General features: G+C 41.2%; 1 protein-coding gene across 4 annotated transcripts in view; it reads right to left on the bottom strand.

Moving 5' to 3' along the window:
* The window catches only part of fbln2 (fibulin 2), a 254,081-nt gene that overhangs the window by 77,768 nt on the left and 150,536 nt on the right, over positions 1-25,777 (bottom strand). For all 4 annotated transcript variants that reach the window (XM_072280371.1, XM_072280369.1, XM_072280372.1 and 1 more), the window contains 4 exons: positions 16,851-17,057; positions 8,928-9,017; positions 2,050-2,151; positions 943-1,080 (listed from right to left, as the gene is read on the bottom strand). In XM_072280371.1, the coding sequence (XP_072136472.1) occupies positions 943-1,080; positions 2,050-2,151; positions 8,928-9,017; positions 16,851-17,057 (537 nt within the window). The remainder of the gene's footprint in view (positions 1-942; positions 1,081-2,049; positions 2,152-8,927; positions 9,018-16,850; positions 17,058-25,777) is intronic.

Here is a 25,777-nt window from a genome sequence, read left to right as displayed (position 1 = left end):
CACTGGTAGGAGGTACAGAAGCCTGAAGGCACACACTCAACGATTCAGGACTAGTTTCTTCCCCTCTGTCGTCCGATTCCTAAATGGACATTGAACCCATGAACACTATCTCACTTCTTTTATATATATTATTTTTGTGTTTTGCATGATGTTTAATCTAGTCAATATACGTAAACTGTAATTTATTTATTATTGTTATTCTTTTTCCTTCTATATTATGTATTGCATTGAACTGCTGCTGCTAAGTTAACAAATTTCACGACACACATGCCGGTGATAATAAACCTGATTCTGATTGAAATATTACTGAAATACTAAATACACAAGGATATAATCTCCTTCTCAGGGTTATAAATCTTCAGAAATTTCTATCTCAGCATGGCTGTACACTTAAGGCTCAAATCAACTGATTTTTGAACAGAGAGGGAATCAGGATGAATGGTTCAAGTGGGAAAGTGATGAGGCCCAGGGTCACCCGTGATCTTACTGACCCTCAGAGCTGTCACGGGAGCTGTTTTGAGTTCCTGATCTGGAGACACAAGACACTAGGATCTGTCATCTGTTACTGATCATGCTATCTTGTGATCTCTTGTCAGAGCTAACAGCTGAAAAGGAACAGGAGCGGCCAAGATACCACAACAAGCCATTCACACAACAACTAGAACAACCTCAGGCCCTTTCAGATGTTTCACATTCACTAAAATGTAATCACTGTTGTAGCACGGGGTAATTAGACCTAGAAGGAAACAAACTCATTATCTCTGCACTGCCTAACATAATGTGTTGTTGGGAATTCTATCCATTATCACAGTAATTTACAGCCACTTAGTCTACAGTAGAGGATTGGGATAACCCCTGCAGAAGTTCCAGACAGCCTGGTAATTACTGAAGAGAAGACACTTCAATAGCAGGATAAACAAAAGAAGGGACTTGTGGTCTTACCAACACACTTGTTGAATGCATTTGCGACAAAGCCATTCTCACAAGTTATTATTGGGATGCACTGGAATGACCCTTGAGTATTCTCACAGGACTCTCCTCTTGAACAGTTGTGTGTGCCCAGTACACACTCATTCACATCTGTATTACAAATCATCAAAGAAACATTAATCAAAATTAAACACGTTTAAATGATTACAAAGAAGGTACTGTCATAGTCATTCTTTCTAATACATAGTCTACCTTTGGAGCATCCACCAAAGAAGATGCCAACATTAAAGGTGAGTAAACTTCCAGCATGCAAAATCATGGAATGGAGCCACATTTCCCAAGAGCTGCATCAGTTTGATTGGACCAAGTTCTACTTTGCACAGTAGATTCATGAACTAAGCTGCCTAGTCAGCTAACATGGAGGGAACTCTTAACATTGCAACTCAGCAGCTTTGGGACTGCTGTACCATTGATTGTCAAAGATGGCCATTTTGGTGGAGAAGGAGGGGTGGGGCAGTAAATGGCTGATGGGGCAGCCACCTGAGATATCAAATGGCCAGTGGGACAAAGGAAAGTGATTATGTGGAACTTCAGCTAATGTGATTGCTATTTTAATTTGATGGGTAAACCTAACTGAAAACATCACAACCCTGGCTACCTCTGTACTGTCCGTAATAATCTTGTTGGGAATTCCATCCACTATCACAATCATTTCCTGCCGTTTAGTCCAGGGCAAAAGATTGGGACAACCCTTGCAGAAATTCTGGACAGCCTCATAATTACTGAAGAGCAGATACTTGAGTGGACATTAGCTAAAGGCCTTATCGACTGTTTAAAGCCCCAGTCATTCATAAACCACCTATTCCAAAAGCAAAAATACACAAGCGACATTAATTACATGTTTCTCATTGACTAACTTCATTGCACATATCTAGTGGTCTCGCAGACATCATGAATTGGTACTTAAGATAATTCATTTTGTTTTGTAAATATGCTTTTAATAAAATTTGACTATGGATATTCATTGCACTCGTAGAATTCCAGGGAAATTTGACATCAAATTAACTAAAGTCATCTATCTCTGTTTTACATTTTGCAAACAGCAAACGTACAAGTTACCTTCACACGAGGTCTGATCTGTCATCAGTCTGTAACCAGAGAAACAGGAGCAAATAATATCCTTCCCAACTTGATTGCAGTAATGCATGCATGGACTGGCATCTGTGATAAAGAAGCTTCATTTTAACAATAGGTCAGACCCACCTTCATAAACTACAACCATCATCAGAATTACTCAAAGGAAAACGTTCTTCTGCTAGGAGAAGGAAGTTCTATTAGGAAAACTTTCTTCTGCCTGGGTTGGTGGTAGAGGCAGATACAATAGAGACTTTTAAGAGATAGGCACATGAATGTGAGGAAAATGGAAGGATATGGACATTATGTAGGCAGAGGGCATTATAGTAGTTAGCCACTTGATTACCAATTTAATTGGTTTGACTCAGCACTGTAGGTCAAAGGGCCTGTTCCTATGCTGTACTGCTCTATGTTCTAGGTCAAATCTATGACACACTTCAACGATAGCTGTACGCATGGGTGGGTGGTTTCTCACTGGGAACAAATATGTGAGAATATAAATTAGTATTTCTGGACATTTTCAAGATATCTTATGCAAGTTTAAGCCCTGATTTTAAGTTAAGGCCTCAGTTTGTCATGGAGACTCTGGAATGGATATGAAGCTCAGCATGTCTAGAAACAAATGACTCTGTCATCTGATCTCGAGAGGAATCAATGGTGGGTCACTGCTAAACAACAAGATCCAGATTTCAGGCAGTGCACAATTACTGGGAGGGACATTCCTTATCAATTAGACAGGTCAAAAATTAAAAAAGAGTGAGCATGGAGATTATGGTTACTTGCCCAACAGGATAATCAAAGTTAGACTTTCTTAACATCTACTGGGCGTGTTTGGCACTAGTAGTGGGTCATAACACTTTTAAGTTTAGCTGGAGACCTTTATATATCAAAGAACTCGCCTTTTACACACCACGACTGCCAGTTGAAGTAGTGGCAGATGAACAACACAAAAATGATGTTTACACCAAACATGGGAAAGAGAATGCTTGTTTAACTGTCCACTGAACCATTCTCAACAGATGAGATAATAAAATAGTCGTCCTTTCCTGAAATCTTCCACACTTGCAAGCACGTAAAATTTGGTTTGTGTGTTTCTGTTATATTAGTTACATTTCTGAATGTTCAATGTGACAAGAATACACATAGATAAGATGTTAGCTGTCCTGTGTGATCAGCAGTTGGTCTGCCACCTGTCTTCAAGAGAGAGAGATGAGGAAAACAATGGACCAAGCAACACACATCAAAGTTGCTGGTGAACGCAGCAGGCCAGGCAGCATCTGTAGGAAGAGGTGCAGTCGACGTTTCAGGCCGAGACCCTTCGTCAGGACTAACTGAAGGAAGAGTGAGTAAGGGATTTGAAAGTTGGAGGGGGAGGGGGAGATCCAAAATGATAGGAGAAGACAGGAGGGGGAGGGATGGAGCCAAGAGCTGGACAGGTGATTGGCAAAAGGGGATACGAGAGGATCATGGGACAGGAGGTCCGGGAAGAAAGTCAAGGGGGTGGGGGGGACCCAGAGGATGGGCAAGAGGTATATTCAAAGGGACAGAGGGAGAAAAAGGAGAGTGAGAGAAAGAATGTGTGCATAAAAATAAGTAACAGATGGGGTACGAGGGGGAGGTGGGGCCTTAGCGGAAGTTAGAGAAGTCGATGTTCATGCCATCAGGTTGGAGGCTACCCAGACGGAATATAAGGTGTTGTTCCTCCAACCTGAGTGTGGCTTCATCTTTAGAGTAGAGGAGGCCGTGGATAGACATGTCAGAATGGGAATGGGATGTGGAATTAAAATGTGTGGCCACTGGGAGATCCTGCTTTCTCTGGCGGACAGAGCGTAGATGTTCAGCAAAGCGGTCTCCCAGTCTGCGTCGGGTCTTGCCCATATATAAAAGGCCACATCGGGGGCCACTGGGAGATCCTGCTTTATTTTAATTCCACATTTTAATTTTAACACATTTTAATTCCACATCCCATTCCCATTCTGACATGTCTATCCACGGCCTCCTCTACTCTAAAGATGAAGCCACACTCAGGTTGGAGGAACAACACCTTATATTCCGTCTGGGTAGCCTCCAACCTGACGGCATGAACATCGACTTCTCTAACTTCCGCTAAGGCCCCACCTCCCCCTCGTACCCCATCTGTTACTTATTTTTATGCACACATTCTTTCTCTCACTCTCCTTTTTCTCCCTCTGTCCCTCTGAATATACCTCTTGCCCATCCTCTGGGTCCCCCTCACCCCCTTGACTTTCTTCCCGGACCTCCTGTCCCATGATCCTCTCGTATCCCCTTTTGCCTATCACCTGTCTAGCCCTTGGCTCCATCCCTCCCCCTCCTGTCTTCTCCTATCATTTTGGATCTCCCCCTCCCCCTCCAACTTTCAAATCCCTTACTCACTTTTCCTTCAGTTAGTCCTGACGAAGGGTCTCGGCCTGAAACGTCGACTGCACCTCTTCCTACAGATGCTGCCTGGCCTGCTGCGTTCACCAGCAACTTTGATGTGTGTTGCTTGAATTTCCAGCATCTGCAGAATTCCTGTTGTTTGAGGAAAACAATGGAGCAGCATTTGGAGATGTGTAATGAAGGGACAGGAGAGAGAGCTGTCTAGAGCGGCTCCCCCTTTGAACCCTGAACTGTTTGAAGTGATGGACAGGCGATAACCCAGCAGGAGGATAAAAAGGGACAGGTTCGCTAAGGCAGGACACACGACACCCAAGGTAACGAGACCCTGGAAGCGGTGCGCCTCTCACAAGTCGGTGGGAAGTTCTTGGACGGCTGATCGCGGGATCAGCCTTAGATGCTCAGGGTGGAAAGGCACGATCGGCGGGAACCTGGTGTGTGTCCGCCCTTGCCTGGGTGCCAGGTTCAGCGCAGAGAAACGATCGTATCTGGAAATGGAGGGGTCACGGTCGGTGACCTCAGATGACATCACAAAGGACTCGCCCGACAGCTGACTGCGAAGGTCTGTGTGTGAAAGCTGTGTTGAATATTCATTCGTTTTGCTCTCTCTCCTCCACCCCCCCACTGTCCATCGCCATGGCAACGATTACTGCGAACTGAACTAAATTGAACTGGACTTTATGTCACTTTGAAACTGGTCATTTACCCCTAGACAACGATAGAGCTTGATTAATCTTGTTATCTTAATTCTGTGCACATGTGTGTTTATCATTGCTGAACTGTTGCATTTATTATCCTTTCGATTACTGTGTTGCTTGTTTCTTTAATAAAACTTTCTTAGTTCTAGTAATCCAGACTCCAACTGAGTGATCCATTTCTGCTGGTTTGGCAACCCAGTTACGGGGTACGTAACATCAATTACTGGTGAGTTGGGGGGGAGATGGCGTATAGCTGCCAAGAAGAAGGGATTGGGTGGAAGACAGCACATCAAAATAAAGTGATAGATAGCAATGCCATGAAACACTTCCCTTGCTTAACACGTGCAGTTTTAACATAAAACACTGAGACTTAAACCTTTTTCTATGTCCATCAAAGTACTCATTACATCCCCAAGTTCCTGGGTGTTAACGTCTCAGGGTGTTAATGTCCTAGGGCCAGCACATAGATGCAACCATGAAGACAGAATGCCAGCACTACTTTCTTACACGTTTAAAGAGACTCAGCAAGTTATCAAGGAGTCTGATAAGCTTCTCAGAGGTTCTGTGGAAAGTATTCTGACCGGATGCATCATGGCTGGTATGGAAACTCAAATGACTGGAATGCAAGAGGCTACAGAAAGTGTTGGACTTGGCCAGCTACATCGCAGTTACACCCCACCCACTATCAAGGATATCTACTATAGGCAATGTCTCAGGAAGGCAGCATCCATGATCAGAGAACCCCACCATCCAGGCCATACCCTCATCTCAATGCTGCCATCAGGAATGAGGTACTGTAGCCTGAAGATCTCCACACCATGGTTCAGCAACAACTTTGTCCCAGCTACCATCAGGTTCTGTAACTGAGCTGAAAAGAGCCCAACACTACATCGGACTGTATTTCTTTATTCCTCCCATTTTGCACGAGTGTCATTATCACAAACACAAGAGATTCCAGCATCTGCAGAACCTCTTCTGTTTCTGATTTGCTGCTCCACTGTGAAGTCTCGACAAGCTACACTTGCCCCGAAGAAGTTTAAAATCTTCTCTTTGACAGGAATTCAGTGCTCTCCCCCTGTGAACTCTGCAACCATGTGCTCACTCAAACTCACTACAACTATATTCCTGCACATCTGTCCTCACCCCATCCTCCTGCTGCCAAAACAGAGATAGCTTTCCCCTTGTCATTACCCATTACCCTATGAGCCTTTCTATCCAGCATATCATTCTCTGGAACTTCTGCCATCCACAAATGCATCCAAACCTTAAGCATCTTTCCGTCCCTCTTACCCCCCCACCCCGCCCTCCACTTTCTACAGGGATTGCTCTTTACATTACCCTATTATCCACACGTCCTTCCCACTGATCTCCCTCCAGCACTTACCCCTGCATGTGAAGCAAATGCCACACCTGCCCCTGCACTTTCTCCCTAACCACCACTCAGGGCCCCAGTCAGTCGCTCCAGGTGTGGCAACAGTTCATCTGAGCCTCTGTTGGGGTCATCTACTATATCACGTGCTCCCGGTGTGGCATCCTCTACATCAGCGAAACCTGTCACAGATTGGGAGATGACTTCATCATGCACATTCTCTCTGTCTGCCACAAGAGGCCAGATTTCCTGGAGGCCACCTACTCACTTCAACTTCCCATTCTGATTCTGACATGTTGCTCCATGCCCTGTTCAGTGCCACAAAATGGCCACGCACAGGTTGGAAGAGCAATACCTAGGGTTGCCAACTTTCTCACTCCCAAATAAGGGACAAAAGTAGCACTCAAATACGGGACACTTGTGTTTACCCGAGAAAGACAACCATGACCATGAAGCCTTGCATGGGCACTTGTGTGCGCATACGTGATGTGCCGATCTTTTTTTCTACAAATCAGTTTTGGCTTAATCTTCCCGATTCTATTAAGTGAAACTACACTGTAGATACATTATTTCTACTTTATATAGGCTGTGTATTTATCATATCATTCCTGCTTTTACCATTATGTTAGTGTTATTTTAGTATGATTTGGTAGGTTATTTTTTGGGTTTGGGAACACTCAAACTTTTCCCCATATAAATTAATGGTAATTGCTTCTTCGCTTTACGCTATTTCGGCACAAAAGATTTCATAGGAATGCTCTACCTTAGCGGGGGGAAATATGGGACAAGGGCGGTCCCATATGGGACAAACCAATTTAGCCCAATATACGGGACAGTTGGCAACCCTAGCAACACCTCATATTCCATCTGAATAGCCTTCAACCTGATGGCACAAACGTCAATTTCTCTAACTTCCAGTAATTTCTCCGCCTCCTCTCTTTTTCTAGACACCATTCTGATTCCCCTCTCACCCCTTCTCTTCTCCTCACCTGCCTATCTCCTCCCTTCGGTGTCCCTCCTCCTTTCCTTTCTTCCATGGCCTTCTCCTATCATGTTCCTTCTTCTCCAGCCTTTCTTCACCTCTTCCACCTGAGGGGGAAGATGGGTGGGTCCCCTCCCCCACCCACCCATCTTCCCCCTCACCTGGTCTCACCCTATCAGCTGCCAGCTTGTACTCCTTCCCCTCCCCCACATTCTTATCGATGACATCTGCCACCTACCTTTCCAGTCCTGATGAAGGGTCTCAAGCATCAACTATGTATTTCCCTCCATAGATGGTGCCTGACTTGCTGAGTTCTTCCAGCACTTGAGGTCATTATTTTTATTGTGTCAAGCAAGTTATGTCAATTTAAGTTATGCTGGTAATGTAATGTACTGCTGCTGTAAAAAGCTCATTTTATGGCATTTATAGTCTGTGTATATACATGCGTCTACGACAATGAACTTGAAATTAAATTTGAAAATGATTTTTCATCATATTCCACATATCCAATTTTCATAGAGCACCCTATCCAGATGTATCACAGCTCAGTATGCAACTGCTCCTACTGCTCACTGCAAGAAATTGTAGAGAGATGTGGTCACAAAGATAGAGTCATAAAGAGAGCTTTTTGAGCATTGGCTTCATAAATCAGAGTACTGAGTACAGGAGTCGGGAAGTTACGTTGAAGTTGTATAAGATATTGGTGAGGCTGAGTTTGGAGTATCGTGTGCAGTTCCACAGAAAAGGTATCAATAAAATTGAAAGAGTGCAGGGAAAAATCTGTTCTCTTGACAAAAATCGAGCTCCCCACAATGGAAGGACAAAATGATATTCCAATTGAACACACACAAAATGCTGGAGGACTCAGCAGGTCAGGCAGCATCTGTGCAAATGAATAAAAAGTTGACGTTTCGGGCCGAGATCCTTCTTCAGGACTGGAAAAGAAGTGTGATGCCAGAATAAAAAGATGGGAGGGAGGAAAAGGAGACTAGCTGGAAAATGATAGGTGAGGTTAGTTGGGTGGGAAAGATAAAGGGCTGGCGAAGAAGGAATCTGATAGGAGAAGCGAATGGACCATCGGAGAAAGAGGAGGAGGAACCCGGGGGAAGTGCTGGGCAGGAGAGAAGAAGTAAAAGGCCAGAGTGTGGAATAGAGGAATTTTTTTTTTAAACTGGAGGGAGAAATCGATAATAAAAATGGAATAAAAATCCATTTTTGTGTGTTATTTTTCCATTCATAGTTGAAACTTCTAAAAACTATTTTGTCTTACACATATCCTTCCTGCGTCCTCCATGTATATTTTAATTCCTAATGACCATGATGGCCATTACGTTGGCTGCTAGCTGCAACTCAGGAGTGTTTCTCCAGCTGCAGTATTCTTTCCAAGAGCAAAACACTGCTGATGATAAAAGCATACCTCTGCAGCGATCCACGTCATCAAATGTCAGAGTCTGCGTCGCCTCAGAAGGCTGCACCTCCATAAAACTTTTCTCTTCCTCTTCATATTCTGTTTCAAAACATAAACAGATGAAATATCAATCCCCTTCGTGTCATTCTATGCAGAGGTTGCAAACGTCAATTATCAGCAAACAAAATGAATGCTTCAAAACTCTGTTCTTCCTTGGATCCAGTACACCACATGATTAAGGGTCACTTTAACTAAGTGAGATATGTATGGAGTTGGGAGTAAGTTGAACATACAACCCTAAGACACAGTGCAAGCCATTCAGCCCATGATGTTGTGTCACTTAATAACCTCCTCTATGATCAATCTAACCCTTCCTTTCTACAAAGCCCTCCATTTTTCTATCATCCATGTGCATATCTAAGAATATCTTAAATGCCCCTAATGTACCATTACCGTTGGTTCCACACACTCACCACTCTTTGTTGTGAAAAAAAAACTTATTTCTGATATCGCTCCTATTCTTTCCTCCAATCACTTTAAAATTACGTTTCCCTGGTACCAGCTTTTCCACTGAGAAAAAAATTGTCTGACCATGCCTCTTATTACCCTGTACACCTCTATCGATTCACCTCTCATCCTCCTTTACTCCAAGGAGAAAGGGTCTAGCTTGCCCAACCTATCCTGATGAGCATGCTCTCTAATCCAGGCAGCATACAGGTAAATCTCCTCTGCACATGCTCTAAAGCTTCAACAACCTTCCTATAATGAGGCAAACAAAACAATGCAATATTATAATTGTACTCTAACTAGAGTTTTATAGAGCTGCATTATTACCTCACAGCTCTGGAACTTAATCAATCAACTACTGAAGGCCAACTCAACATATGCCTTCTTAACCACCCTATCAACTTGCATGGCAACTTGGAGGGATCTATGGATATGGGCCCCAAGGTCTCTCCGTTCCTCCACACTACTAAAAATAACCCTGTATTCTGCCTTCAAATTCAACCTTCCAAAGTGAATCCTGGTTGTATTCCATCTGCCACTTCACAGCCCAGCTCTGCATCCTATCAATGTCCCATCAAAGCAAGAACTAAACACACATTCTTGCAATTTTAGCTCTCAGCTTTCAGCTGTGTGGCTCCATAAAGCTGATTTTCAAAACAGGCCAGGAAATGGTGAGTGACAAGCTGATCAGAGTAGATCTCCATCTACATCTTTCAAGATGGATTGCAGACAGATGCCTTCACAATGTATTCAGAACAACCAATCACATTACAAGATGCCAAGATCCAGGTGGAACATTGAAAATCACCCAGAGAGAATTAATTGTAAATTAGATTAATAGATTAACAATTACAATAACAAGATTCACTACCTTTTTCTACCATTGTAAATAGTACATAAATGGCAATCTGATTTACTCTAATGATCACAAACTCAAGAGAATCTGCAGATGTTGGAAATCCAAGGCAACCTACACAAAATACTAGGGGAAGTCAGCAAATCAGGCAGTGTCTATGGAAAGGAATAAACAGTCAACATTTCAGACCAAGACCCTTCATCAGGACTCAGTAGTGCATGTTTACACTTATGATATTAAAGATCGACTATATAAAAGCAAAAAATATGATTCAGGATTTTGAAAAACAGATGGAAGTTGCTTAGGAAATATGAGTCATTATTACAATAGTTTTGGAATGAAGAATAATATTCCTCTACCTATGTATTCTCCCAGATGATTATGAGGGAAACCTCCAAAATTACAAGACTTTGCAAGCAGTTCTGAAAGTTGCTGTACATAGCGTTCCAATGTTTGACCTTAATACCGAATTAGTCTTCATAAAGATTTATCAAACTGGTTTCCAGTAAGGATTTTGCATTATTATTAGATACACAAATGAACCTTCACTATGGCCCATACCCAAAAACAAGACACGGTGCACGTGCAGTCCCCACCACATCAATAGTTTTTAAATAAATTCATTGTTTGTTTAGAAATCTAGTTAATACTGGTCATTCTTTGTATTGTGAAAAATTCTTAACATTCTTAGAAAGATTTTTTTCCAGTTTAAGCCTATTGCACAGAGTCATAGAAAATCACATTTACGGCACAGGGAAGACATTCAGCCCATTCTGTTCATGGCAAAAGTAGTCTTCTCTGATTTATCCATTTTTCCATCCTCCAGGTCCATAGCCTTGAAGGTCATGCATCCAAAAAGTATTCAGGAATTTTCTTTAAAGGTAGTGATGTTTTCTACCTTCGGAATTCCCTTTCAATGAATTGTGTCAGGTCATCCAATTGGATGTTCATGCTAATCCAAGCAGACATGCAGGCTCTGAATGATGCCGCCATCCTCTTGACTGAGGTTGGCTGGCTGACTTATCATCAGTACTTGGGTCAGTGATGTGATCAATTCCTGTAAGTTCTCATGATAGCCAGAAAGGAGAAGAACTTAATCTTCCATAGGCTGTGTTTAAAGTCATGACACAGATAGTGCAGTTTGGCATTATGACATAATCTGCTGGTAAATCAAATGTTTCTCTTTGACATCTGTGTTGATGTGGTCAGGCTGTTGACTGCATCATGCAATCTTGAGTTCTTTCCCTCAGGAATTATCTGGCTTTACAATTTGCAATTGGCAATAGCGACACAACCAAGTGGCAGACATTCTATGTACTTTGGCATCATCTTTTACTTCATTAAGCATGAAGGGATAGGCTGTTACATGAGGTAAAACACACATTTTCGATTGTTACCATCTGTCTGGCAATGTTACAGACATTATTTCTAGGGGGTAGCCAGTTTCGCATTTTCTAAATCTTGAAAGGATCAAAGTTGTTGAACTCTGTAATAACTTGCATTAGATTTACAGCCTCACCTATGATTGTGGAAAAATGAAGGCAGAAAATGAAGTTGCCAGATATTCAAATTCAAAGATCCAAAGTACACTTATCAATGTATGTATACAGAATACAACTCTGAGATTTGCCCTCCCACAGGCACTCACGAAACAAAGAAACACCATGGAACCCATTCAAGAAACCATCAAACACCAAATGCGCGAAAAGCAAAGAACAAATTGTACAAGTGGCAAAAAGCAAGGAAACATCGCACATCAAACAGCCATTCACCCATTATTTTTCCTGTAAGTTTCTAATGGGTTCAGTGAAAGTACAAAGTACTAATACAGATAATACCATACACCTCCTTCTTTCATTATCATGTCACTAGCTGTGATTAAAATCAGATAATAGAAAGAGCGTATAGGAACCACCTAGGGCTCTGCTTGTCAGAAGGACAATGTTTATGAAAGATGCACTGTGCAAAAGAAGCCATTACTGCTTTTTGCCAAATTCTTCAATTTGAAATATGACTCATTTCCTTAAGCACTTGGCAGCGCTCTATTAATGAGAGTTTTCTTCAAAGTGTTCTGTATAAATTAACTAAGGGATATAGTTTGCTTGAATACAATTGGATATTTAAAATATTTTTTAAAAATGGAAATACAAAGCAAGTCATGAAATTTTTATGGAAAAGCACGAATCAGTGTTTCAGGTCAATGAATTTCAGAACCACTGATTGAGGGAGTTACAAATCACACCTACATGATTGTTATTTTCCTGTCACCTCATTACAAGTCTCACCAAAATTGTTAGAGCACTCATTGGTATAGTGGAGTTGTGTTCAACCTGTCTGCTAACATCATTAAACTTTTTGAGGCACTAGTTTATGATGTACTCAGATAAAGCAATGATGTTAAATGCCCCACCCTCCTTCTCACGTCAAACACTTTGCTATTCTCTTAGGACTGTGATCTCTCCAGCCTTTCTCCTCAGCCAAACCTCATCAAAAAACAGATCCACTGATAAAAAAAAATTCTCAGCTAGGTGAGGAAAGAATATGGCAGATGGAATACAATGTGGAAAACTGAGAGGTCATCCGCTCCGGTACACAAAACAGAAAAGTAGCAGTGAGTGTCTGTGAAATGTTCATCTTCAAAGGGACAATGTTTTTTTTAAAATAGTGAGTGATTGTGAAATAAATGTTCTTGTTCAAAGGGGTATTGTATCCTTGTGCAAAAGTCACTGAAAGTTAAACACAGGCACAAGCACAAATAAGATAAAAGGCTATGTTGGAGTTGGGATTGGTTTATTATTGTCAAATGTACCAAAATGCAATGAAAAGCAACACACATAAAAGTTGCTGGTGAATGCAGCAGGCCAGACAGCATCTCCAGGAAGAGGTACAGTCGACATTTCAGGCCGAGACCCTTCGTCAGGACTAACTGAAAGAAGAGCTAGTAAGAGATTTGAAAATGGGAGGGAAAGGGGGAGATCCAAAATGATAGGAGAAGACAGAAGGGGGAGGGATGGAGCCAAGAGCTGGACAGTTGATTGGCAAAAGGGATATGAGAGGATCATGGGACAGGAGGCCTAGGGAGAAAGATATCATTTCGGATCTCCTCCTCCCCCTCCCACTTTCAAATCTCTTACTATCTCTTCTTTCAGTTAGTCCTGACGAAGGGTCTCGGCACGAAATGTCGACTGTACCTCTTCCGAAGAATGCTGCCTGGCCTGCTGCGTTCACCAGCAACTTTTATGTGTGTTGCTTGAAATTCTAGCATCTGCAGATTTCCTCGTGTTTGCAATGAAAAGGTTGTCTTGCATACAGATCAATACATTTAACAGTACGTTGTGGTAGACAAGATAAACCAATAACAGAATGCCTGCTGAAGTGTAACAGTGCTGAAGTTTGCAGAGAAAGTACAATGTAGGTAGGCAATAAGGAGCAAGATCATAACGAGCTAAATTGTAAGGTCAAAAGTCCACCTTATGGTAGGAGGATATAATTTTTGGGTGAGGTCTTTGATTATGTTAGCTTCATTGCAGAGGTGGCGAGAGGTGCAGACAGAGTCAAGGAGGGGAGGCTGATTTCTGTGATGTGCTGGGCTGTGTCCACAGCACCCTGCAGTTTCTTGCATTCCTAGGCAGAGCAGTTGCCATGTCAAGCAGTGATAGATGGTTTCTATGGCACATCAAGATTTGTAAGGTCAATGAGGACACGTCAGATTTCTTCAGCATTTGTGTTGGGAATAAATTATTGCAAGAAGATCTGAGTACAGCTGTCTTGTGGTATTATGTAGGATTACAGTGGAACCAGAATCTGTATTGTACACAGTTTTATTCTCCTTAGATGACAAAGGATAGATAGATAGTCTTAGGGCAAGGGTTCCCAACCTTTTTTATACCATGGACTCCTATCAGTAATCGAGGGGTCAGTACACACCAGGTTGGAAACCCCTGCTTTAGGCTGAGTGTAAAGAAGATTAATTAGATGATCCCTAAATGAGCTTGTCTACTTATTCAATCTCTCCTTATGTGCCATGTTCATTGTAAAGTTTAGTACAATGAAAGATGACCTTATTGAATATTCCACAAAATAATTCCTATCTCTTTAGGATGGATGTGGAGAAGTGCTTTCTCCTTCCTGGAGAGTCTAGAACCAGACTCAACATAAGAGGCAGACTATTTCAATCGGAGATAAAGAGAAATTTCTTCACGCAGAGAACAGTTAACTACTGAGATCCTCAACCCTGGAGCACTGTGCTGGATCAATCAATCAATGAGTCCATTCAAAACAGAGAATGACAACAGATTCCTGACATTGTGGGACTGAAGGGAAACTGGAATAGTAGGAAAATGGTGCTGATAAAGAAAATCAGCCGAATGGCAGAGCAAGCCTGAGGAGCTGAATGACTTCTCCAGCTCCCAACTCACGTTCTTACCCTCCAGCAAATCCTATAGATATCCCTCAGGAGAATAAGCTTAACATCGTGAGCCAAGGTAATTATTGCTGACCTGGCCCCATTGACCCGGTGTTCGACTTCAAATGCAGCAGCGGAAAAAAGGGGCAATAAAAATCACACTCATTATGGAAAATACACAAGTAAGTGCACCCGCAAAAAGTTCCGGAACACTGAAAAATTGCAAATGTCACTCCAAGAAGGGAGAGACGCAGAAGAGAAAGGAAACTATAGACCAGTTAGTCTGACCTCAGTGGTTGGAAAGATGTTAGACTCAATCATTGAGGACGAGGTTTCAGGAGGCACATGATAAAACAGGCCATTGTCAGCATGGTTTCTTCAAGGGAAAATCTTGCCTGAAAAATCTGTTAGAATTCTTTGAAGGGTAAGCAAAGGAGAATCAGTTGATGTGGCATCAGAAGGCCTTTGACAAGGTGCCACATTCGAGGCAGCTTAACAATCTACAAGCCCATGGTATATCTAACATGGTAATACAGGAAAGTTTCTAGCATGGATAATGCAGTGGCTGATTGGCAGGTGGCAAAGAGTGGAAATAAAGGGAGCCTTTTCTGGCTGGCTGCCGGTAACTAATGGTGTTCCACAGGGGTGGATGATGGAATTGATGGCTTTGTTGCAAAGTTTGCAGATGATGTGAAGATAGGTGGAGGGGCAGGTAGTTTTGAAGGAAGTAGCGAGACTGCAGAAGGACTTATACATACCAGGAGAATGGGCAAAGAAATGGCAGATGGAATATAGTGTCAGGAAGTGTATGGTCATGCACTTTTGTAGATGGAAAGAAAATTCAAGAAACTGATTTGCAAAGTGACCTAGGAGTCCTTGTGCAGGATTCCCTAAAGGTTAAATTGCAGGTTGCGCCTGTGGTGAGGGCTAGAATATAAGAGGATGTAATGTTGAGACTTCATAAAGTGCTGGTGAGGCCTTACTTGGAGCATTGTAAGCAGGTTTAGGCCCCTTATCTTAGAAACGATGTGCTGAAACTGATGAGGGTTCAAAAGAGGTTCATGAAAATGATTCCCGGCTTGGCATATGAAGAACATTTGATGGCTCTGGGCTTGTATTCACTAGAATTCAGAAGAATGAGGGGTGACCTTATTGAAGCCTATCAAATGGTGAAAGGACCTGATAGAGTGGATGTGGAGAGGATGTTTCCTATGGTGGGAGAGTCTAAGACCAGAAGATACTGCCTCAGAATAAAGGGACATCCTTTTAGAACGGAGATGAGGAGGAATTTCTTCGGCTAGAGAGTGATGAATCTGTGGAATTCTTTGCCGTAGGCAGCTGTGGAGGCCAAGTCTTTATGTATATTTAAGGCAGAGGTTGATAGATTCTTGATTGGTCAGGGCACGACGGGATACAGGAAGAAGGCAGGAGATTGGGGCTGAGAGGAAAATTGGATCAGCCATAATGAAATGGCGGAGCAGACTTGATGGGCCAAATAGCCTAATCCTGCTCCTACATCTTGCGGGCTTATGGTTAAAGTGCTGGTCGGACTCAGCAAGTCAGGCAGCATCTGTGGTGGGGAACAAACAGTCAACATTTCTGGTCAAGACCCTTTGATGGGTCTGGGCCTGAAACATCAACTGGTTATTCCCCTCAGTAAATGCTGCCTGACTTGCTGAGTTCCTCCAGCATTTTGTGTGTGTTGCTCAAGATTTCCAGCATCTGCCAATTTATGGTTAGCCCGCCTAATTGCCATCCTGCTAAATTACATTCTGCTGCTGTCTGGCTCCGAGATATTTATTCACTTCATAAGATATTGCCATCACTGGCACAACCAATTTTTACTGCTGGTGATTTTTTGGTCTCTGGCAAGCCTCTTTTTGAACAATTGCAGTCCATCTGTAGGTAAACAGTGTTATGGGTAGGGTCCAACTGGCAATGAAGGAATGGTGATTTATTTCTAATATATCTGCCTGGTCAGGTAATGAATTACCAAATGCCTAAATTGAGATAAACTGATCAAATGAATGGATCAAATAATGGAACATAAATGACATATCTGTTATGAAATCCTTACTTGTAAGGCACAATTTTTCATACAGCTAAAGACATGGCTTTAATGATAATTTGGCAAGATAACTTTGAGATCAGTATTTCCTCTCACCTGATTTGCAGCTGTGTCCATCAGCTTGCAGTGTATATCCCGGGAAACATGTACACTCATAGGATTCCAATGTTTTGATGCAGAAATGCTGGCAAATTAGTCCGGGATACATCGTACATTCACTTAGTTCGTTGTCTGTTATGAAGTTAAATGCTGTGTCTGCTTCACTCAGTGAATGAGCTTCCTTAACATTTTCTGATTCCAAAACTGAAACAAAATGCACAATGAATTATTTATTCCATAAAAGTCATCTAATAAAATGTGAGAACTTTAATACTGAAACCAACAAAATTAATTGCAGGGTTCTTGTGAAACTCTGAGCAACACTTGCAACAACATCTCAGAACAAGCAACCACGTTACAATAGACCATTTAGAAAATTATTTCCATATACTGTACATTTATATATGAATGTACCAAGCACCAAGAGAGCAAATAGCCCATACATATGAAGGATGCAGAGGTGGCTATTATAAATTATATCTAGTTAGCAAATGTTAAAAGGCATGGTTTATATACACAATGGTGTGAACAATAAATTTTTTTTGATTCGGCATGTGTTGCACAGTAATGCATGATTTTTTAAAGCACCTTTTGTTTGAAACTAGCACGTCCTGCTCCAATTATTTGTAGTCTAAAGCACTGTACAATATCCACCAACAGCATACCTCAGCTTCAACTCTAGGTGAACAGCAGTGTGACATTTTCCACTCAGTCTGCCTGTTATCCTGTGGACACTGATTACACTAGCAATTTAATTCTGCTTACTGATGAATACAAGTCAGGTTTTTCCTTTGTTCTGGATCCATGCCCTCTTCAAAATGGGGAGAAAGGAACCTCAACTCTCTCTGCTTTGTAGAAACAGAACAAGTGACCTATAAAGAAGCAACTGTGATCTCAGATCTTAGCAGCTTCGATTTTGATTTTGTGTGAGCAACTGGCGGACTCAGGCTTTGAATCTAAAAGGGATACTATGGAGTCAACAGGTCAACAGTCACACTTTGTCAAGGCTTGAGTCAAGTCAAGCAGAAGCAAAATGGTAGAAAATGAAAACTTCATTGGTATTGGTATTGGTTTCTTATTGTCACATGTGCTAAGGTACAGTGAAAAGATTGTCTTGCATACTGTTCACACAGATCAAATCATTACACAATGTATCGAGGTACGCTACTGTGCAAAAATTGTAGGCACATATAGTGCCTATAAAAAGTATTCACCCTAAGAAGTTTTCTTGTTTTATTGTTTTATAACATTGAATCACAGTGGATTTAATTTGTTCTTTTTTTTGACAGAAGAAGACTCTTTCGTGTCAACGTGAAAGGTCTCTACAAAGTGATCTAAATTAATTACAAATATAAAACTCAAAATAATTGATTGTATAAGTGTTCATCCCCTTAAATATGACATATCAAATCATCACTGGTGCAGTCAATTAGTTTTAGAAGCCACATAATTGATTAAATGGAGATCATCTCTGTGCGGTCAAGGTGTTTCAATTGATTGTGGTAAAAATGCACTTGTATCTGGAAGGTCCAACTGCTGGTGAGTCAGTATCCTGGCAACAACTATACAACGAAGATAAGAGAACACTCCAAGAAAAAGGTTATTGAAGAGCACAAGTCAGGAGATGAATACAAGAAAATTTTCAGGTCAAGTCACTGAATATTCCTTGGAGTACAGTTACGTTAATCATCAAGAAATAGAAATTAATCTGCCTAGAGCAGGTAGTCTTCAAAAAAATGAGTGACCGTACAAGAAGAGGACTAGTGGGGGAGGCCACCAAGAGACCTATGACAACTCTGAAGGAGTTACAAGCTTCAGCGGCCGATGTGGAAGAGACCACACATACAACAACTGTTGCCCAGGTGCTTCACCAGTCGCAGCATTATGAGAAAGTGGCAAAGAGAAAGCCACTTCTGGAAAAAAAAGCTCACATGAAATCTCAGCTGGAGTTTGCCGGAAAGCATGTGGGAGACTCTGAAGTCAGCTGCAAGAAGGTTCTATAGTCTCATCAAACCAAAACTGAGCTTTCTGGCCATCTGACTAAATACTATGTTTGGCATAAGCCAAATACTGCACATCATCAAAAACACACCATCCCTACCCTGAAGCATAGTGGTGGCTGCATCATGCTGCGGGGCTGCTTCACTGCAGCAGGCCCTGGAAGGCTTGTGAAAAGTAGAGGGTAAAATGAATGCAGCAAAATACAGGGAAATCCTGGAGGAAAACCTGATGCAGTCTGCAAGAGAACTGTGATTTGGGAGATATGTTTCCTAGCAAGACAATGACGCCAAGCATAAAACCAAAGCTGGAGTCCCAGGTCTTGGGCAAGGTTTAACCGACATATTTTGTAGATTGAACTCTGTAATTCATGTTATGGTGTGCTCCTGCTTTCTCATCACTCCTTTCTTGGTGCAATTTTGATTGGGGAGGACTGGATCTGCAGCCTGAGTTAACAAGCAATACAGCACTAATTTGAACTAAACTGATGTAAACTGAATATGCCTTTCTTTATTAATCTTTTTATTGATTTAAAAGGAGCATAAATATAATCAGAGGAGAATTAGCTCAAATATATATATCAGTAACAATATAAACCGAGATTAAGATAAATATTGTCAACATCATAGATATTGTTAAACTAGTATTAAGTATATAATAAAAAAAATGAAAACAGCAATCTTCATCAGTTTATGAAGAGAAAAGAAAAAACATTGAGTTTTAAATGAAGAGAAAAAAAAACCCACTACACTATGTTTAAAAAAAACAAAAAAAAAGGGACTGGGCAGTCCATTTTGAGGATATGACCAAAAAAAAAGAAAGAGACTTTCTGATCAAATCTAAAACTTCAAAAAAAAATTGAAAGAGTAATAAATCAAATTAAATGAAAATATTGGATAAAAGGTCCCCAGATTTGCTCAAAAAATTCAAAGGATGTAGATGTAAACTGAATATGCCTAGACTCTTTCAATAACTTAGGGGGTTGGTGTTTTATATTCTGTGTTTTTTGCTCGTTTTTTTTTTCATTTGCATGATTTGTTGTGTGTGTGTGTGTGTGTTGGGGGTTTGATGTTTTCTTTGAACAGGTTCCAAGGTGTTTCTTTGTTTTGTTGCTGTCTGTGGGAAGACTAATCTCAGGGTTGTACACTGCATACATGCTTCAATATTAAGTGTACTTTGAATCTTTGAACTAATTTAGGCAATCAGCCATTCCAGTCACACAGCTCACTTTTCCAGCATCTATTTTAATTTTCTGATATTTCAGATTTCATTTGTCTCCTCATTATGGGGTATATAGGAGAGGTCTTATAAGAACAGTATGACGAAAATGAGAAAGCCTGGGCAAACCGAATTGAATAGAATTCCTAAAAGCAAACACTAGGAATTCTGATGCTGGAAATTCAAGCAAAACAAATCAAAGTTGCTGGTGAACGCAGCAGGCCAGGCAGCATCTCTAGGAAGAGGTACAATCGACGTTTCGGGCTGAGACCCTTCATCAGGACTAACTGAAGGAAGAACTAGTAAGGGATTCTATAACTATACTGTAAAAAAGGTTGCTGGGATTGAATAGATCTCCTCAGAGAAATGTCAGGTGATACAGTATATGAGGGGGACTTAATAAATACTTCTCAATATTCACCAGGGAGACAGTTGGGAGGATGGAGAGCTAGGGAAAGTATCTGCTGATGGTCTGGAGCATTTGTGTATCAGGAAAATGTTAAATATTGACACACATTAAGGTGTACAAATCCCCAGGGCTTAACTAAATCTATCCTAGTTGTCATATGAAGCAAGGGAGGAGATTGATGGGCTCTTGCACAGATTATTTGATCATCTTTAGCCACGAGTAAGTTGTTGGAAGACTGGAGGTTGGATGATGCTGTTCCCATATTCAATAAGGGCAGTAGGGATAACTGAAGGATCGATAGGCCAGCAATGAGTACAGTGGATAGAGAGTAACTTGATTGTATACTTGGATTTCCAGAAGGATGCAGAGTTGGGGGTAATGTATTAGCGCAGATACAGGATTGGTTCATGAAGTTGGGATAAATAGGTCTTCCTTTGGCTGGTAATCAGTGGCATGCAGAGGTTGGTACTGGGCACGCAAATATTCACAACATACATTCCTCACTTGGAAGAGGAGACCGAATGTAGTATATCTAATTTTGCTGATGGCACTAAATTGAGTGAAATAACTAACTGTGCAGAGGATGCAGAGAGTCTACAGAGATATATAGATAGGGTAAGTGAATGAGCATAGGTCTAATAGGTGGAGTACCATGTTGGTAAATTTGAGATCATCCACTTTGAAAGGAAAAGTAGAAGATTGTGTTATTATTTAAATGAAGAAAGATTGCAGCATACTGTAGTGCAGAGGGACTTGGGAATGCCAGTGCATGAATTGTAAAAGGGTGCCTTGTAGATACAACAGGTTATCAAGAAAGCAAATGGAATGTTAAGAGTTATTGTTAGAGGGATTAAATTTAAGAGCAGAGAGGATATGCCGCAACTATACATAGTGCTGGTGAGACCTCACCTGGAGTACTGCAGTTCTGGTCTCCTTACTTTGAGGGAAAGCTTACTGGCTTTGTGGTGGTGTAGAGCATGTTCACAGGTTTGATTCTAGAGGTGAGCGGTTAGCCTATGAAGAGAGATTGAGTTGGCTAGGAAGATGCTAAGTGGAATGAGAAAGAATCTGATAGAAGCATGTCAAGTTACAAAAGGGACAAATAAGATCGAGCAGGAAAATTGTTTCCACTGGGAAGTGAGACTAGAACTTGAGACATAGCCTAAGACTGAGGGAATAGATTTAGGAAAGAGATGATGAGCAACTGATTTTTTCTAGATTAGTGAATCTGTGGAATTCTCTGCCCAAAGAACCAGTCAAAGAAACCTCATGAAATATATTTAATAGGAGTATATTTAGCAGTTAGATGTGAGTAAAGGCAGGTAGATGGAACTGTCCACAGCCAGATCAGTTATGTTCTTAATGAACGGTGGAGCAGGGTCAACAAACCAGATGCTCCTATTTTGTATTCAGAAGAACATACAGAAAATTGGACCAATTGTGTGGGCTCAATGGTCAGCATGGACTCATTGTGCCGAAGGGCCTGTATCAGTGATGCATTGTTCTATGACTACGATGTTCCCTGGAATGGAGTGCCTTACTTAAATGGAGAGATTGGATGGGCTGGGATTGTTCTCACTGAAGTGCAGGAGGCTGAGGAGTGACCTTTGTGAGGGGCACAGATAGTCAGTCTTCTTCCAAGGATAAGGATTCTAAAATTACAGGACAAAAGTTTAAGTCGAGAGGGGAATACTTAAAGGAGATTTAAGAGGTAGGTTTTTTCCACACATGGGATGGCAGGTACATGGACAGAGGAGGTGGTAGTGACAAGTACAATCACAGCATTTAAAAATATTTTGGACAGGTACATCGAAAGATAGGAACAGGGCATTAGAGACCAAATGTAGAAAACTGTGATAAACATAGATAGATATCTCGGTCATCATGGATAAATTTGATTGAAGGGTTTGTTTCGATGCCGTACAACTCTATGACTCTGTACAAACACAAAATCTGCAGGTGCTGGAAATCCAAGGAACACACACAAAAGTGCTGGAGGAACTCAGCAGGCCAGGCAGCATCTTCAGAACAGTGTAAACAGTTGATGTTTCGTCTTTTCCGTAGATGCTGCCTGGCCTGCTGAGTTCCTCTATGATTCGTTGGCTCTTTCTCTCTTCCTATTTTCTCTGGCAGCCCCTTGAGTTTGAGGAACTCAAGTTTAGTTGGTTCTCTCTGGGCTCTTTGTTGAGGTGAATGTATTAGCTGCCCCTCCAGACTTGCACTCTGCTGTTTATTAACCTTTACTGCCCTTTTTCAGTCAATAGCACTACTGCTCAATTCATCTCAGCTGGTCTCCACCTTGTCACAGGCTTTTCTTTTTTTTTTTTGGCGTGTGCCTGCGTGCGTGCGAGTCTGTGCGTGCGCGTCTGTGCGTGTGCGTCTGCGTGCATCCGTGATGATGTCTTTTTCATGGATTTTTACAAGGTGTGGAATGAGAGAGAGAGACTGTGTGGCATGCCACTCCTCACACAGACATTTTGGCAGTATTTTCCTTTTATTTTATGAGGTCGAGTTGCGATCTCGACACTCAACCTGGCATAGATGGAAAACGTACTTGGGAGTGGACCCGACCGGTTTCGAACCCGGGAACCTCCACTCCCAGGTCCAGTGCTGATGTCATTGCCCCACCAGCCGGCCCTATCACAGGCTTTTCTTTGGTACCTCCACCTCTCCTCACAGTCTGCAATAGATTAAGTTGTTTTATTTCTAATTTTTCCCAGTTCAGCATGAATTACCATTGGCTTGAAACTGTTTTTCTATCAACTGATGCAGTTTGCATAAAGTTTTATTCAGTCATTTGCTTATTTTGTTTCACCTGAAACTGTATTTTATCAGCAATGGGCACTACTGTTCAATATACAATATTTTTTAAGATTACATTTAATAACCATGCTTTATATTTTTGCTTTCTCTCTTCATTTATTGAAAGTGTCTTTTCAATAATAGAATCTTGAAGTTTTATGTCTTTAACTTAGCTCCAGGATAATCAAATGAAAACCTTCTCAAAAATTAAGTTAAATTATTAATTTTCACAGTACTTGAGGCCATCTTTTTATCAATGCACTTAAAATACTAGTTTTGAATCATTTTGTTATAAGGCTGGTCAACTTGATTAAATTTTATATTTTCCAAGCTTTAAAAGAATCTTGTTCATCATTTTGTCCCTCCGTTCGTTATATAGTTAATGACACTGCAGGAATGAATGTAAACTACATCAAAGCTTACTTAACTCTGGTGAATGAAACTTGATAGAAGGTCCTGCCAACATGCAGAAATGTTCGCTTCCTTTCATTAGCTGCTACCTAACATCACAGCCAATGTATTGTTTCCAACACATTATTTTCCTGGCATCCAAACAAGGGCCATCTGTGTTGTTACTTGTGCCACCAATTTAATAACTGTAACAGCAGACTTAAGGTCACTAAAAAGAATTATAACCTGAAATCTTTCTCCTCTGACAGAAAAGCTTGAAATCTCTAGCTTTCTTGAGATGCTTGTAGGAGGAACTCCGTTTATGAACCTTCTCTCTCTTTTCTTCAATTTATTTATTTTGTAATTTATAGTTTTTTTTTATACCTTGCAATGTACTACTGCCTCAAAACAACAAATTTCATTGCATATCTTAGTGATAGTAAACCTGATTTACATTCAGATTCATTAACTTCAGTAAAAGCAAATTACAGAGGCAGAGTTCATAATGTAATAGTCTTAGTATGTGCAATGGAAATTAATTCCTTGCTTTTTAAATTTTTTGTCTCTTTTTAGACTATAAGAGGTTAAGACATGGGAGCAGAATTACGCCATTTGGCCCAAGGAGTCTGTTCCGCTATTCCATCATGGCTGATTTATCATCCCTCACAACCCCATTCTCCTGTCTTTTCCCTGTAACCTTTGACCCTTACTACTCAAGAACCTATCAACCACTACTTCAAATATATCCAATGACCATGCCACCACAGCCGTCTGTGGCAATAAATTCCCCGGATTCATCACCCACTTGCGGGAAAAAAAATTCCTCCGCATCTCTGTATGAAAGGTTGTTCTTTTAATCTGAGGCTGTGCCCTCTGGTCCAAGACTCCCCCACTTCTGGAAACATCCTCTCCACGTCCACCCTCTCTAGGCGTTTTAACATTCGATAGGTTTCAATGAAATCCTGCAACCCCCCCCCCCCGCCCCCCCAGTTCTTCTAAATTTCAATGAGTACAGGCCCAGAGCCATCAAACACTCCTCGTATGTTAAACCTTTCATTCCTGGAATCATTCATGTAAACCTTCTAACCCTCTCCACGGCCAGCACATCCATTCTTACATAAGGGGCCCAAAACTGCTCACCATGTTGCAAGTGTGTTCTCACCAACGCCTTATAAATCCTCAGCATTACTTTTTGTGTGATGGTTTGGAATCCTTTGCACAAGACGAATATATATCAAGGCTAAATCAACAGAAGTACTTAATGAGGCGATGGATAGATTTTTGAAAGATTGGAGAATTCAGGATGATGGGGAGCAGGAACAGAAGAGGATATGAGGCCTGGACACATAAGCCACAATTAGAATGAGCAGCAGGACAGGCTTCAGTGGCCTGAGGCCTGGTCGCCTTCTCCGATTCCTATTTTCTTATATTCTTGTGACTACTGCAATATGAGGAGTGAATTTTCATCTTTGCTGCACTAATGGAATACCAACTGACCATGTCCCCTCAAGTGTAAAACCTATCTGCTAAAAATTGATGCGCACTTAATAGCGTAATTTAAGTAATTTTCACCACCTCGGCAAATGGAAGCCACTCTTCACACAAGTCACATTCCATTTCAGGATTTTAGTGATTATTATTTTATGCACAGAAATCTGCACTGGGGTAGAATTACCTTTGGATAATTTCTGCCTTAAAAACTGCTGTGCTGGAAACCAACACTGCGAACAAAATCTGCCATGCTTCCTCGTCCAATTTAACAGACATGCCAACTTTCTGCCAGTTGCCTGTTTGTGGACTGCCAAGGAGACCTCCCAAATTAAATTGGGGAATTTTTTTTGACACTGAGGTATCAAATGCAACTTTTGAACATTCACAAAGATTTAAAAAGACTAAGAAGGTGAAAAGTGAACACAATTGAAACTATTTAATGGCCCTGTTCAGTTTTCAAAGTCATGTTCTGCCAGTTAAAATCAAACTATTCCATGGCAAGGATTAGGCCTTCTGATCAAAATGCTTTCTCTTTTGTGAAAAATCACAATCTTCAGCCACACTAATTGTGAAAGCAGGTTATCATACCTAAATATCATAAAGGCATGACAGGGAT

This window comes from Mobula birostris, chromosome 16, assembly GCF_030028105.1.
Source record: "Mobula birostris isolate sMobBir1 chromosome 16, sMobBir1.hap1, whole genome shotgun sequence".
NCBI lineage: Eukaryota > Metazoa > Chordata > Chondrichthyes > Myliobatiformes > Myliobatidae > Mobula > Mobula birostris.
Note: the sequence above shows the minus strand (reverse complement) of the source record. Positions and strands in the feature narration are given on the sequence as shown.